This window comes from Anser cygnoides, chromosome 1 (assembly GCF_040182565.1).
Source record: "Anser cygnoides isolate HZ-2024a breed goose chromosome 1, Taihu_goose_T2T_genome, whole genome shotgun sequence".
In the NCBI taxonomy this organism is placed as follows: Eukaryota; Metazoa; Chordata; class Aves; order Anseriformes; family Anatidae; genus Anser; species Anser cygnoides.
Window position 1 is genome coordinate 121533411 of NC_089873.1, and position 15431 is coordinate 121548841.

General features: G+C 39.4%; 1 protein-coding gene across 1 annotated transcript; it reads left to right on the top strand.

Moving 5' to 3' along the window:
* Window positions 1–5260: 5260 nt before the first annotated feature.
* DYNLT3 (dynein light chain Tctex-type 3) lies at window positions 5261–12424 on the top strand. Its single transcript, XM_013190946.3, has 5 exons — window positions 5261–5402; window positions 5846–5887; window positions 7801–7924; window positions 8904–8981; window positions 10093–12424. The coding sequence occupies exons 1-5, from the start codon at window positions 5373–5375 to the stop codon at window positions 10167–10169; spliced, it is 351 nt and encodes a 116-aa protein (XP_013046400.1). The 5' UTR covers window positions 5261–5372; the 3' UTR covers window positions 10170–12424.
* The last annotated feature ends 3007 nt before the right edge of the window (window positions 12425–15431 follow it).

Genomic DNA, 15431 nt, shown 5'->3' on the forward strand with positions numbered 1-15431 from the left:
CAGTATCTGGAAAGCAAAAAGCATTCCCACGACAGACATAGCCCTAGTGGCCGTCAGATGCAGCAGCTGAATGCAAAGCCCTGCTGTGTTTATGTAGCTAGAGGATGTAGCACAGACAGGAAGCATATTCAGTGCAAATATAATTTTTAATTAAATAACGGTGGTGACCTCTAACAAACTTACTCTAAAAATGTGCAAAAGATTGTTCTGAGATTTATAATTAGACTCATTTGGGTGGGTTTTCATAAAATTCTCGTAAGATTTGCTCTTAACATTAGGATGATCTCCTTGCCAAATCATTATTTTTATTCTAGAATATAAGGGTGCTAGACTTTCTAAAAATAAAATGCTGTAAAAACTGTCAATATTTCCACTCCAGGGAAAATCAAATATTTTCATGAAGTTCATTTTAGGAAATATCCTAGACAGTTTTGCTCTAATCTTCCAAAAATATTGAACATGAAGTAGAAAGTTACACAGACAGTTTTTGACCAAATAACTGAATTATTATTTCTAAATAATGAAACAGTCTTGCAACTGAAACTTCTAAACAACTTGCAGTTGTTTGATACCAAATGATTCGTAAAATAATAGAACATTTTCCATATCAACACATTAAGAAAGAAATTAACTCTTATTCCTTCAAAAGCTCATAGTACCATACTTCAAAGACAAGCAGCACATAAAGCACCACTCACTGCACAATGCAGGTAAGCATTTACTTTAATTTGTGCTTTTAGTTTGTTCTTCTGAAGATATGTCATTAGCTGGCTGACCATTTGCTTTTACCGAGTATGTTGTTATTGCACATATAAAAAATGTGTAGCTTCAGAAAATTCTACGTACTTAGAAATCTAACTTGAGTACATAGTTGTTGCTTCATTCTCATGCCAAACACATCATGTTAACTTTGCTTACAGAAAAAAAGCTTCCAAAAATCCAGATAATATTAACCATGAAACAGAATGAAAACCTCATATGCATTTATTTATGTGATGTCATAACACTAATGCTACTGGTCTGGATCATTTAAATGGGTAAGTCTCTACAGTGGGTGCTATGCAAACTTACTAGCACTGGAAAATTATTCTACCTTGATGTGCATTTTAAACACACACTACAGACAATAAATACTTAATGCATATAACATAGTGTCAGCTGGTCAAGGTTAACCCTAAAATTAACTGTGTGCATTGTCATATCACAAAGCTCGTCTGAACTCAAATCAGTTACTAAAGGAGCCAGAAAGCGATTGCAACACAGCCACTCTACTTGAGCCTTTGCAACTCAGCTGTGCCAGTAAATGCCATGCTCTCTGCAGCTGAGCTGACCAGCAGCCAGCAGCAGGCTGATGCAGCAGCAGCAATTCCACATTCACACTTGCTCCTACTGTGCTGCAAGAAGCAGATCGCCGAGTTCTGCACTGCACTCATGTTCTCAGTCATGATCACAACATGATTTCCCAGTACCCCGAAGATTCCAAAAATACAGATTCCGCCTTGACAGACCATTTGTAGCTATGGAAATAGTGATGTCTCTGACAATTCATGGAGAACTTTTTAAACAATTGTTGAGTGGGCATTTAGCTCTCCGGAGGAGTTCGAGTAAGTCACTTGCAGCTATCATTAAAACATCTCTCAGGAAAAAAAAAAAATCAGGAAAGTGAATCATTAAAACTTCAGCTAGGGCCAAACACCCATGATCTGGCCAACATAAAAGCTGCTGTATAGATCAGGCCAAACGTCCGTCTGATCCACTGCTCCACTCCCTGCAGTAACAAGTAGCGAACGCGTAGGAAGAGAGCAAGAACAAGAGCAGTACATGCTGATTCTCCCTCCAGCATCCAGCCACGTGTAGCTTAGGAACTCAGTCAGAAAAATTGCATACCAGTATTCAACGGATTTTTATTTCAGTGTTTTAAGGTAGATCATGAAGGTTTAAAATGTTTACAAAAGCTGAAGGAAAAATTTGCTGGAAGTGAGAGAGAAGCCATACTATTTTAGCTGTACGGGTATACCCATTTTTTACTGCCTTTGTTCAAACAGTGGTGAATCTTCACAGCCTGCACAGCCTGCCCTCTTTCCAGCAGGCTAAATCTTCTTCAAATATTTGCTTTTTAATCAAAAAATGTCTTGAGCTGACCTGTTTATTCCCAGTCTTTTAAGAGCTCCTGTTCTGCATTTGGATGAAAGCCTTCAGCGCTTTCAAATTTAGGGTTGCATTTCTGAGCCACCTCTTTCAGCACTTTTCACATTTCCTATCACAGTTCACAGAACTAATTATACTGCAAGCCATTTGCATTTTCGAGCTTTCATTTTGCAGCAGTGTAATAGAGAATTAGGCAACATAGTCAGGTAACTCCCCTTGAAAAGAAGTGTACGGCTCCTTATTACAATTTAGCATTACTCTTGTAAAATCAGTAATAGCATTAGTCATTCCCAAGGAAAAAAAAAAAAAAGGAAGGAAAAATATTGTTGCTTTTGGTAATTGATATTAGGTGAAAAATGAATTGGTTCAGAAAAAAAAAAAAGAGGAAAATAACCACTCAATTGTTATGAAAGCTAAAAAAATGTAAGCCTATAACTATCTCAAAAGCTGATTTAATGCTCTCTAAAGAAGAATGCAGGCTAGCTGGATGCCTGGCAGATGTTATCTAATATGTTATTGATCCAGAGAAGGTGATTCCAAAACCAGGTCTGCTTCAGTGCTTGAACTCATACTTGGATTTCTCCTCCGCTAATATTTAACAAAAACCTCTCTTAGTTCAAATTAAACCCATTATTTCTTGTCCTATCTTTTGTCATATATTGGCCCGTTAATCATTTTTTTAGTAAATTGGTACACACTGGGACACCTACGAGAAAGACTGGGGAAGAGATATAAAACAAACACAGTTCCTCCACTAACCACATTTTCTAAGCTTCCTTTCAGTCTTGCTGCCTTCAATAGGAATTGCTTTTGTGTCTCTGTCCTGACACCACACTGGGCAGAGAATTACATTTGATGCCTGGCAAACACCGAGAGCAACATAATTGCCTTCTGTGCCTTTCATGATATTCTTCAACGTATTTAGTTATTTCTAACATCATACTTCGCTTCCCATTTACTGAAATTCCTGCAACCCTACTGCCTAGCCAATTAGTCCCCATTTTGTATTTGTGCACTTGATGTTGGTTTTAGATAGTACTTTGTATCTTTTATGAGATTCCTTCTTGTTGATTTCTCCAGCCTATTCAGTATTTGTAATTTTGATCCTGTCAGTCAACATGCTTGTAACTTCTTTCAACATGCTGTCATTAAAAAGCTTTCCTAAGTATCACTTTTATTACATGATTCCAGTTATTGCTGCTAATGCTGATTAGCTCTTGAGGAGGGGGAAGAAAAAAAAAAAAAAAAAAGGTCGTCTTGTGTTTATTTCTCTTACTTTGATAACCCTTCATTAGGAACAATTGGTTACCTTTTCCCTAGATGATGTATTCTTACTTCAAGTGAAATTTACATGTGAGAGCATAACAAGACACATTCACTACAAAATAACATGCCTACTATTTACTTCCCCCTCATCCATTAAACCATTTGTCCTACCAAAGATCAAAATCAGATTGTTTGACATATACTCTTGATAAATCTGTGTTGGCTGTTCGCGGGTGATGTTGGGTGTTTATTTGTAAACGCTTCCTGGATTAATATGTGTTCTGCCATTTTATAACCTAATAGTTCTCCGGGCGTTGAGCTGAGCCTGACAGACATCCTGCTGTCCTCCTGTCTGTAAATGGGGGGGGGGGGGGAACAGTTCATTTTTTTGCATTAGGACATCAACACAAACACGTACACACGCATCGGTCATTCAGGATCCTGATTTTCCATGGAATCTGCCAAGATGATTGTTACAAAGAAGGTATTTCTTTGAATATTTTAAACAGAGCTGAAAAATGGTTAGCAGCTGGTTTCGTTTGATAGTGTACTGCATCTCAAAGATACAAAGATCTCTGAAAATACAGAGGATAAAAAAAAAAAAGAACAAGATCCAAGGCTAAGTCCTTTTTAGCGCTGTTAGCTTTTTCTCCTGGTTGCCAGTGCAAATACAACATGTGCTTCCACTAGCTTTTATTTTTTAAAAAATAAACATGAAATTTTATCCCTAATTTTGAACCGGTAACACATAAAAGGATATTTTGTTTTACTTGTAATAGCTTCATCTTGTGAAAGCCCAGGAAAATATTGTGCAAGTCAGCACAGAAAAAACTTTATACTGAAGGAGATTTTTTATGTCCCCCCTCCCCAGTGATTACATCCATTTGTGCTTGCTCATAAAGATCTGCTTTTAAAGAGATTTACTCTTCACGTTCAGCCTTCTCATCCTACTATACCCATCAGCAAAAATTAAACGTGAATGCCAGTTTCAAAGCAAGGCAATATAGAAATGTTTAGATTTGTTTCCCCCTATACTGCCATGTTTTAGAGTTTTTCCAATTCGCGTACAATTAACACTGAGCAAGAGGCACTTTTTTAAGCACGTATCTATCCAAATATATGCCACCAAAACTGAAAGTAGAACTGAGGCAACCTTGGCCTTCTGTCTCACCTTCAGTCTGGTTTAGAAAGACGAGAGCAGTATCAGAGGGGGCAATAAGAAAACAAAGAGCTTTCCCCCAAATGAAAGAACAAACCCCCCGTAATTTGAAAAATCTGCACTGTTTGATAGTAGGCATCTTTCGTGTTCCCCAGGCAACTTCATGGGGAGAGAGAAGACCCTATTTCTTTACACCTGTCTTTATAGTGAGTAAAATAAAACCCAGCGTTATTCCTTTATTATAAAGTGGATGTAAAAGAACCGCTTATTGCAAGTCACCATGCTGACAGCTTTGTGTCAGACACTTTACACTCATCCACAAACGGGGGGGGCGCATAAAAATCCGATTGCTTCTCATCAGGAACTTCTGTTGCACGCCCTGTACCTCGAGCTCTTTACATTCACCACAAGGGGGATGTATATAATAATAGAGCTACAAACAAGTATCTCACCGCCTTTATGGCGAGAGCAGCAGGCTGAGGCGTGCTGCCGGCACATACGGCCGCTGGGGGACAGAGCCGGGCAGGGCACAGCAGGGCAGGGCAAGGCAGGGCATGACATGGCAGGGGAGGGCAGGACAGGACAGGGCAGAGCAGCTCCAACTCGTACGCCCAGTGCCCCTGCAGCTCCCCAGCCGCCGCAGGCCCCGTCCCCGCCCCGCCATGCCGCCGGCACCACAGCGCCCCCCGCCTCCCGCCTCCCGCCTCATGGCGCCGCCGGCACCGCCCCGCCGAGGCGGAGCCGCGCAGGACGCGGAGGAGCCGCCGCCGCCGGAACAGCCGCCACCCGCGCCGGGGCCATGGAGGACTTTCACCCCCACAACGACGAGGTAGGGGTCCCCCTGCCGGGGCTCGGGGCTGGGGCGCCGGCCTGGCCCCGCTGGGGTTTCGGCTCCTCCCTGCCCGTGCCGCCTGGAGGCCGGGGCCGCCCTGCCGGGGTCCCCTCTCGCCTCTGCAGCCGCCCGCCTCCATTACAGCTGCCGGTCTGGCCCTGAGGTTTCTGCCCTCGCCCGATTTGCCATCTAACTTTTTGTTTTGGGGAATATCCTGACACGTAGCATAGGCAGTGGTGGTATTTAATCTCCGTGGGAAGTGCAAAATCAGCTGGTTTGCGGGCACGCTGGGGACCGAGCTTTTGGGACCCACTCAAAGGTCGCTGGCAAAACAACACCAAATAACACACGTGTAGTGCTGGGACAAAAGTGGGACTTCAAACCTCCATTGTGTGTTTACTTCTCTATCGGAAATAAAAAATAATTAATTTTTGTTACAGATGATCTTCAACGCTGATGAGGCCCACAACATAGTTAAGGAGGTAGGTGTTAGCCGTTTAACCAGTACGTTGTGATTTCAAAGAAACTCTTTACCTTACTTTGCAATGTAGTGAAAAGAAAGACTATCAGTCAACCGTCCCAGATAAATTCAAACTTATACGAAGCATAAACCGTTATTTATATCAAATTATACGGAGCTTCATTTGGAACTGCTTTAAGCTTCATCTAATTACTGTCTTCAACTACCTAATGGGGAAAAGGTGGCTGAGAGAAGAGAGAGACAATTTGCTTTACATTGGAAAGACAGGGGATGACAGTCACAGGTTGCATGGGAAAATTTATTATATATATGTTTTCCTTTATCCAGCTAGAGAGTAGATAATCACTAGAGCAGGGTGCAGAGAAAGCTTGTGGAGTCTCCGACCTTAGACACTGTAAAAACTTCACTTCAACCTGATGAAACTTGGAAGTTTAGCCTTGGCTTGAGCAACAGGTTGGACTACATGAGGTTGTTACACTATCAATGTTTTTTAAAAAAATATTTTTACACTAAAAGAGCAGGCTGAGAATGAGTAGCCTGGTGGTCCAAAATAAATGCCAGGTAACTAGAAAGTGAGTAATGAAGAGTCTGTGGTATACAGATGATTGTCAGGTTTTACAGGGAAATACCATTTTTATAAAGAAATTTCTAGAGGGATCCTGCAGGTCCTTTCCTACCTGCCCTATCAGGAGGGGAAAGGACTGTATTTCTAGAGCTGCTCGAGGTCACAACAGCAAGCTCTTAGATGTCAGGTAAATGACAGTTCAACCCTTTATATAACTGTCCCTGCCTTGAAAGGCCAGACAGGTTCTCTTTATTTTTACATCTGATGCTGGGAGTAAAGCCAAGTGTTTGTACCTATGATTTAAGGCTTAACCGGAGCTGAAGAGTTCTGGCATAGGACGCATTTTTGGAAAAGACCAAAATACCTGAAGGATCGCTAAGCATCCTTGTCCCTCTCTTACCTTCTGTTCTGTGTTGTGTTTGTTTCCATTGAGTCATTGTCTAGCTTTATACAATGTGATCAGAACTAATTGAGCTTTGTGGGATCTGGGGCACAAATCTCTTACACAGCCTGTAAGTGGGTGGTGAGTGTACACGATTTATGCTACTGAATCAAAGGAGAACATAGTTGTATTTAACTTACCTATTACAGATGTAAATTTCTGCACACTTTCATGTTGAGAAATTCAGTTTCCACCAGCATTTAATTCTGAATTTCTTTAGGAGTAAAGAATGAAATTGAAGAGTTACAGTTATAGAGCAGGTTGTCAGTCATTTTAAGTTTAAGCAAGATAGTTGGTTGGCCATTCTGTGGCTGTGGGAGAATATGAAATTTTCAAGCAGTTCAGATATCCCTCATGCTGCAAGATAAAACACTTCAGTGTCGTTTGCTCTTAACTTTTCCTCGTTTTTTAACCCAAGACACGTGTTTTGCTTTGGGGGCTCTGGCTTTTTGGAGATTTTGGTATATTGCTTACAGACTCAGAAAGGTTGGCCGGCTCTAGCGACATTATTGATTAGAGTGGTACAATTTCCATTACAGCAGCATCTGAAAGCTGAGCTGGAGTAGGCAGTCATTGAGAATGGTGGGATGTGTTAGTATTTTCATTGGTAAATGGATCCAGTGGCTTAACCTGGCACTTAAAGCATATGGCTAAGGTCTTTCCTACACAGAATTTTCAGTCAGAGCCTCATTTTTCTCCACATAATAATGTGGTAAATATATACTAAAAATAATTTTCCAAGAAGGCTCATTTTACTTCCCATTCAGTAACTGATACGTGGTGAGCTGAGGTGATTTAAAGTAATCCAGTTGCCAGATAAAATTCTCAGAGTATGTGAGACATTTTAAACCTTTACATTTTAAAGTATGGTATATTTATTGTAACTTTTTTTTTCCCTCTATTACAGTGCATAGAAAGTGTCTTGGGCAAGGCAGATTATAATCACAACAAAGTCAACCAGTGGACTGCAGCTATAGTAGAGCAGTCGCTGACACATTTGGTAAAGCTTGGGAAAACATACAAGTACATCGGTAAGTAGAAGTAACCATACTTTTATCCCTATACAGTCACAGTGAGTAATTGTGGAAAGGTTCATTCCAATGTAGTGCTATATTCAATAAATAACATAAACTGTAAACAAAGAGCAGATACTTGAACTCTTCTGTTATACAGATTTTTACTAATTACTGTGGTAAAACTACAGCAGTTTTATTTGTGCTAAGCATGCTGTCAGCACTTAGCACAGAAGATGCTAAGATGTTACACAGTCTTCCCTGACTCTTAAGCAACCCCAAAATAATTATATCAATATTTTGTTATCAGTTCAGGAAATAGATGCTTTATCTTAAGTTAGTTTTAATAGGATTAAGCTTCTTATAAATACAGACATTTAAAAGATTTTCGGTTCTGTAAGATACCTCATGTCCCATTATTTTTATATGCATATCTATGGAAGAGAAATTGAGATAATTACAAGTTTCAAGTGCTTCGGTTCTTTTGTGGAGTGTTGATATAACAGCAAGAGTTTGCACTGTGTTCTGGTTTTGAAAGTCTTGAATTCAGACTGTCATTGGTTTTACAACAACTACAGGTCAGTCTAGAAATGCTTTATTACTGGAGTGTGGTTTCAGAGAGCTGACAAAAGTAATTTTGGGAAACAACTCTTGTCAGGTGTGACTTCTGTTGTACCTGTGAGGACAGCACATGCAATCCAGTTCTGATGCACACCTGACACGAGCCATATCTAAGCAGTTTAAAAGATAAAAAGCATAATCCTATTAGCAAGCATTTTGTTAAAGCCATTGTCTTTATGTGAGTAAAGATAATCATGAAATCAATACCAAGTTCTTGAGGAGAATACCGGGGGTGCCAGAATTGTCAAAATAGGCGTTGACTTAGCTGAATGCTGCCTGGCAGCCATTTGAAATCACAGTGTGTGCTTGAAATTGTAAATAATTCACCTCTTCTGCTTCAATAATGAAAGTCCTAATTTTTGACTGTATTTTTCAGTAACTTGTGCAGTGATGCAGAGGAGTGGAGCTGGTCTACACACAGCAAGCTCATGTTTCTGGGATACCACAACTGATGGTAAGCTTCCTCACTCAGATTAAAAAGTTGTGGCAAAAGAAATGTTACCTGTTGCTCAATTGTAATAGTTCAGCTGAACATTTTGGAAGAGTGTTTACAGAAGCAGTAGCTTCCAGAACTAGAGCCTTGTTTACAATCCCAGGGGAAATGTTTTGTTAACAATCAGTGCTTGCATTAAGAGTGACTGCTTTGCAGGTGGTACAAAGCAAATGTAGAAATGCCTTCCTTGTGAAACAAAAATAAAAAAAAAATCTCTTCAGTAATTGTAGATCAGTTGAAAAGGCAATAAAACGTTCACAGTAAATGTAAGCATGTAATCTTAAACATATCTGACTGCTGTAAACAGACAGTGCTACTCTGAAGGAGGACAGAACTTGGTTTAAAAAAAAAGTTTGACTACAGTGTGTGTTTCAACTGCCTAACCATCAGATAGTTTACAGGCTTTCGATGCTCTTCATTGCATCTAAAATAGTTCTAAATGCATTTTTCCCGGGTTCAGGATATCATGAGGAAATTAGATTAAAATAATCTTCTCTGTCACAGACGCAGAATGGTCTGTTTAGAAGAGGATACCAAGATATAACGTAAAAATAGAGAGTGAATTAGAAAGTCAACTGAGGTTAAAACAAAAATCATTAAGTGAAGTTATGTAAACAAGCACAACTTGATCTTCATGTTTTCTTGGTTTGTAAAGCCAAGATACGTTGATAGTTGATATATACTGATAAAACAGGAAAAATACAGAAAGTAAATAAACTAGAATGTATTGGATCCAGGCTTTTTCTCTCGATTTCTTATGAGATTATCTTGACAATTTCAATATCAGATTTTCAAGGATTTTTGCAAATCCAGCTTTTTAAAAGAGATACTGAGATTGTTTTGTTCTTGCAAATTGTTTTGAGGCTCACATTAGGTAGTAAGCAATGTCCAAGTTAATGAAAATGTTCTGAGGAATTTAGTCTACTTATAGCCATGATGACATAGTTGTAGTCACCTTATATCATATGTGAATGATTTGTAGTAATTTGACTTAGTTTACGTAGTGGTAAAATGAATATAATAAAGACACTGGAATTCTTTTTTTTGTTTGTTTTGTAATAATCTCTTTTAGGAACTTGCACAGTGAGATGGGAAAACCGAACAATGAACTGCATTGTGAATGTGTTTGCTGTTGCTATTATCCTGTAGCTGACTGGAAGATAAATACAAGCAACACCGAAGCCTTTAAAAAAAAGAAAAAAGTTCCAAACACATGGCTAAATATTTCAGACAGTTATATTTTTATTTTTTCTTTATGAGGAGTTGTAGCAAATGGAACTTCTCTACAGAGAGCATAGTCTTAGCCAGTTCTCATAGATTAATTATTTGAAATCAAGCAAAAAAATATTTATATATAGAGAAAGCAAGTTTAATAATTTAAATATTCAGAAGTATATTAATAAGAAGATGCCACAAAGATCAATAGAATTTATATCAAAGTTAATATCAAAGATACTTTATTCAAGAGGAACATAAAATATCTAATCAAAGAAAAGGTCAAAGGGTAAGCAGGACCTCTCAGGATTGTGGTGCATTTGGGAACAAATTATGAACACAACTCTGAGTGCATATGCTGTATGCAGTATCAGTGCTTCGTGTCTGGTTAAACAAAGCTAACTGTCATATTGGATGCTGGTGCTTCTGAAATTGCACAAGCATCGCACTTCAGTCAAGTGTGAACTTCTACATTGAAATTAGATCCATTCAAGCTTTTCCCCTTGAGGCAGAGGATGACTTCACTAGGGCAAAGGTGCAATATACCTGGGCCTAACGAGATTTCCAATTTTCCTTCAGAACGAAGATCATATTTATTGTCAGTTCAGGGAATGTCATGGGTCAGACATTAGTGCTGAACTCATAATTACTTCCTAAAGCATTCTGAAAGTACTTGTATCTGATTTTATTCCATGACTACAAATTTGTGACAAGCACTTTATTGATTCCTCCTGCAATGCAAGAGTAGCCAGGAGCTGGGGCAGTAAGACTGGGCCCGCATTTCTCCGAGTAGGAGTAAGTTGTTCAAAGAGAAGGCACGCGCATTTGTAGAGGCTCCTGTTGCCTTTGAAACCATTTATCTTGAAGCAACATATCTGCTCTTTATAGGAGTATTTCCTATATTCTGTGAGTCTAGAATTGGACCTTAATCCTATGAAAAAATACAGTTAAGTTTTAAGCACTAAGATTTCCCATCCTATAAAGATTTATGCAAGTTCTTTGCTCATCGGATGAGTTTTAACTTGAACTATTCCACATGGAAGGAAAGCATTTGCACACACAAGTATTTGCTGGATTGGGGCCTACATTTTTGTTGATTAATGCACAAGTTATATGATAAAGATGTATCAATACCGAAAATGCCTAAATGATTGCTGCCACTAAGTGGCAGCTACATTGTTTTATCAGATGCTGCTTAAGGATAGAATGTTTTCTTTATTACTGCATGTCTTTGGAAGAGACTGGTGACTACCTAACAGCTACTGTAAGGCTGCAATTTTAACAAATGAGTATTAAAGCACTATTACACAGTTTTGTTTGTTTTTCTGATAACTGACTATGAGGACATGTAGCAAGTGTCCTGTACAAAGAACAAACTGAAAACCATGTCGTTGCTTAAACTGTGTACACAAGTAGCTAGTACAAGTAGAAGGAACATGTAGGTGTAATTTACAATGCTGTTCAAAATCTCTTGCTTTGCAGACAAATAGAATTCTGCTTTTACCGAAGTGCAAGTGAAGCTAAGCACTGTAACATTGCCTTTGCCTTATGGGCAGGTGTAGTGTGAAGATGTGTATGTATGTTGTACCGACCTTCAGATATGTAGTAGTTCAACATTATTTAGGTGAGGATAACAATTTCTGAACTAGATCCTGACTTTTAAGAGCTGAGTAGTGAAACTAACAAAAATCATAGAATTGTGTGGGTTGGAAGGGACTGTAAAGATCATCTAATTCCAGCCCCCTGCCATGGGGGCTTCCCATAAAGCCTTCCATTAGACCAGGTTGCCCAAAGCCCCATCCAACCTGGCCTTGAACACTTCTAGGGATGGGGACAAAGTTTCACTGATGTTTGGGACTGCACAAAGTGGAAAAAATAAGTGGAGTAGCAACTGGAGCAAGCTTTGGTAGGTTTGATACAGCATAAGATGTGAGCTAGTAAAAATAGTTGTAGTTGTTATCCCTGTTCAGTGGGTGCCATGGTTAGAAGGAATATTCCAAATAGCCATTCGTAACTCTTTTGGTGTCTTTGCTTTTCTTGAAAATACAATGCACTGAGCAGGGCTATCAGTTTAATGAGACTTGGTGAAGGTTCCACTGAGAAAAAACTTGGAAAAAAAAACTTGCTTAACTGTAAGACTGCTTCATTTTTCTTTCTACCAAAACAAATAAAGATCTGCCTTAGTTGTATTTTTGCCTCGTGTGTGCTTGATCAATACAAATAGCAACTGAGAACAGTATTTCTCTTTTTTTCCTTCACTTGTATACAATAATGAGAACTTTGGAAATTTATTAAAGTTTCGTGAGCATTTTAGAGAGAAGACTCATCAAAGGCTAATTCCCAAACTTGAACTGGATTCCCACATCTCTTGTCTGAGCATACCAATTCCTTGTGCTGCTTGACATGGTGATGCAAGTTGCAGTTTTTGTTGGTCCAGAAAGATTATTATGAAACACGGGGAAACGTACTTGCATTCTGCATCATACTTTAGCAAATTTAACTTCTTTTATGTTTTTCCCTTCCCCATCATATGTGGGTACAAACAACTACTTGTATTTAATATAACTCTTAAAATGAATTCTGACCACCACTGCTTTCCCAGAAGATTTTCCAAGTAGCTTGTTTTCAAAGATAAAATTCTGGATTGTAGAATATGAGAATGTGCAATAATATTTCAATAGTGCTTTCTATCAGTACAATGTTTTCCTTAGTTCTCACAGTCATGGGGATTAGTTATTGTTAACAAACAAGGGGTTTTACTAACAGGACATAAGAATTTGTATCAAGGCATAGCCCATATATATTGAGCTATATGTTTCTGTACACTATTTCATGGCAAAAGACACCTGTTCCTCTCACGCAGAAAGGTATAAGAATTTTGTTATCTATACAGAAAAGTGTGAAAGGGAAGGTAGGGGAACAGACTCATTATTTTCCTTTCTATTACTTGCCAGCTGTCCTTCAGCAAGTGTCACCTTACTGATGACTGTCTTCCCTTCATACTTGCTTAAGGAAACAAGTACAATTCCTTGTATGTTCAATTTAGTTTCCTGCAATCTAAAGCACTTTCCCAAAGCCACTGAATTCCTGGTTTGTAGGTAGCCTATTTAGCCTACATGAATGTCAGAGCACTGATATTTTAAACATCATAAAAGAGAGAACATTAACTATTGCTAGCCTGTATGCATTAGTATAGTAGTTATCATATAGAGAAAACAGGGCTTTGTTTTAATACAGGCAGCGGATTCTTCGGACAGGAGCGCAGCAAATCCTGTAACGAGCAATTCCTAACTGATTATGGGGATGCACCTTGCTGGCTCTTGCATAATCTGACAAGGTTGTTCTGTCCACATGTAATTCCGAGGGGGATTTTTCAATTGTGGTGTCATGTAAGTACAGAGCAGACCAAATCCAGCATCAGAATATCCCGAGCCAGTAAATTCTGCCTGTGTCTCTGCAGGACATTCCCAGACCAACACCAGCCCCAGTTTGTCTCTGGGTGAGACTGTCAGCTCAGGTGCAGTATTCCGTGAGTGCAGCGACAAACCCAGCTGCAGAGAGGCTCCAGAGCTATGTAGTCAGGTTTACGTTGCGTTGCACCCGAGTTGCTGTAGCCCGTGGGGCCTATGCCAGGTGAGGGGGCTGTGGGCATTGGCTTGTAGAGGGGACAGTTTCTCTCTTTCCCCCATGAAGGAAGGAAGGCAGCAGTTTAACACTGCTGAGGGAGATTTTTCTAGTCTGATGAGTCTAAGTTACTATTGAGTAAGGGGAGGTTTTAGCTGATCTGTTCCTCGAGCATTTGTTTTTAAACACAGGAAGCATACTGTGACAGCAGGTTTGTTTGTTACATAAAAGGTTTTTAAAAGGGGAACAAAATGGTGCTAGAGTGACAACTACAGGGTTCCATGTAACTCTATTCCATGGTCTGACCTAAAATTACTTGAAAACAAGAATCAGGGTTACAGTAGCACACCTCACTGGTAGATACAGTTAGAGTCAAGCAGACAGATATGCTTACTGGGCCAGATAGCACCAGTGCATGAAGGAAAGACAGCCAAGTTTTGTAGTGACATGATTTTAAATAGATTTTTTTTTTTTACTGTGTCTGAAAATCACAAAGTTTGTAATCTATGCTAGGTAGCTTCACAATGTGGACACCACACAGCTCAGAATCAAAAACCATTAAAATCTCCTATCTGTGGGGAAGGAGGCAAGTTGGACTAACTGTTTAGCTGCAAGAAACTCAAACTTCTTTCTACTCAGCAGGTTCCCTTACTGGCTATGATCAGAATGATTTCTGAACAGCTCCTCTTAAATCAGAAACAAGCATCAACATTTTTGCAACCCCCTTAGGAAGAAACTAAACATTCTCTGCTGACTTGTAGTTTGCTGAAGTTTTTGGGGCAGGCCACCTTTATTCAGTTCAGTAATAATTTCTTCGAATTATTCAGTTTTGACAAAAAAGAAGGGTGATCTTTCTATATATACTCTGGCTTGTGCACACACACACAACACGCGTTACATACTTTTAAAGATATGTTCATCCTTTCTGTTTATCCACTTCCCTCACAATTAGGGGTCATACATTAGTAATCTTCATTTAGGATTTCATCTTTTGTTATTTATTTCTATTTCAGCAATGTTGAGGTATCAAAACAAGGGTTCCAACAGCATTTGTACACGTAAGTGTCCTTGCCATAGAGAACCCAATTTTGCATCTGGATCCTAGCAGCGGCAAGCCAGCAGAAGTGGGATGGTGAGGTAACAGCAGCGGTACCGTTGCCTTTTTGTAACTCACAGTACTATTCTTTGAGGTGGTCACCACTTCATCCAATTTCATGCAATAACTCTGGGGGCTGGTTTTCTGTATGGGTTTCTACAGTGGTTTTAAAACTGGTCTGAGCAAATAGCACATGAAACCTACTGAAGGGTTTCAAGCGATGCTGTTTGTTAGTTTATAACTAAATGTCTTCAGAGACATGTAAAGACCTCACTGATCCTTGGAGCTAAGTAGTGTTTGTGCTTGAGTCGAACATTTTAGGAGAGTAATTCTAAACCAAACTGCGACCACTGCTGTAGCTAGGTGGCCTGCCAGCTTTGTGAACGAATTATAGCTGCATATGGATCAGTATGGATCCCCTAAATGACAATTTAAACGCCTGCGCGTAGGGAAGGACACGGCAAGAGCTGGCTTTG

Bases quoted from the DNA above. Each gene is read 5' to 3' on its own strand.
- DYNLT3 (XM_013190946.3), top strand. From the start codon at position 5,373: ATGGAGGACTTTCACCCCCACAACGACGAG. The intron at 5,403-5,845 runs GTAGGGGTCCCC...TTTTTGTTACAG, and splicing joins TTCACCCCCACAACGACGAG to ATGATCTTCAACGCTGATGA. The intron at 5,888-7,800 runs GTAGGTGTTAGC...CCTCTATTACAG, and splicing joins CCCACAACATAGTTAAGGAG to TGCATAGAAAGTGTCTTGGG.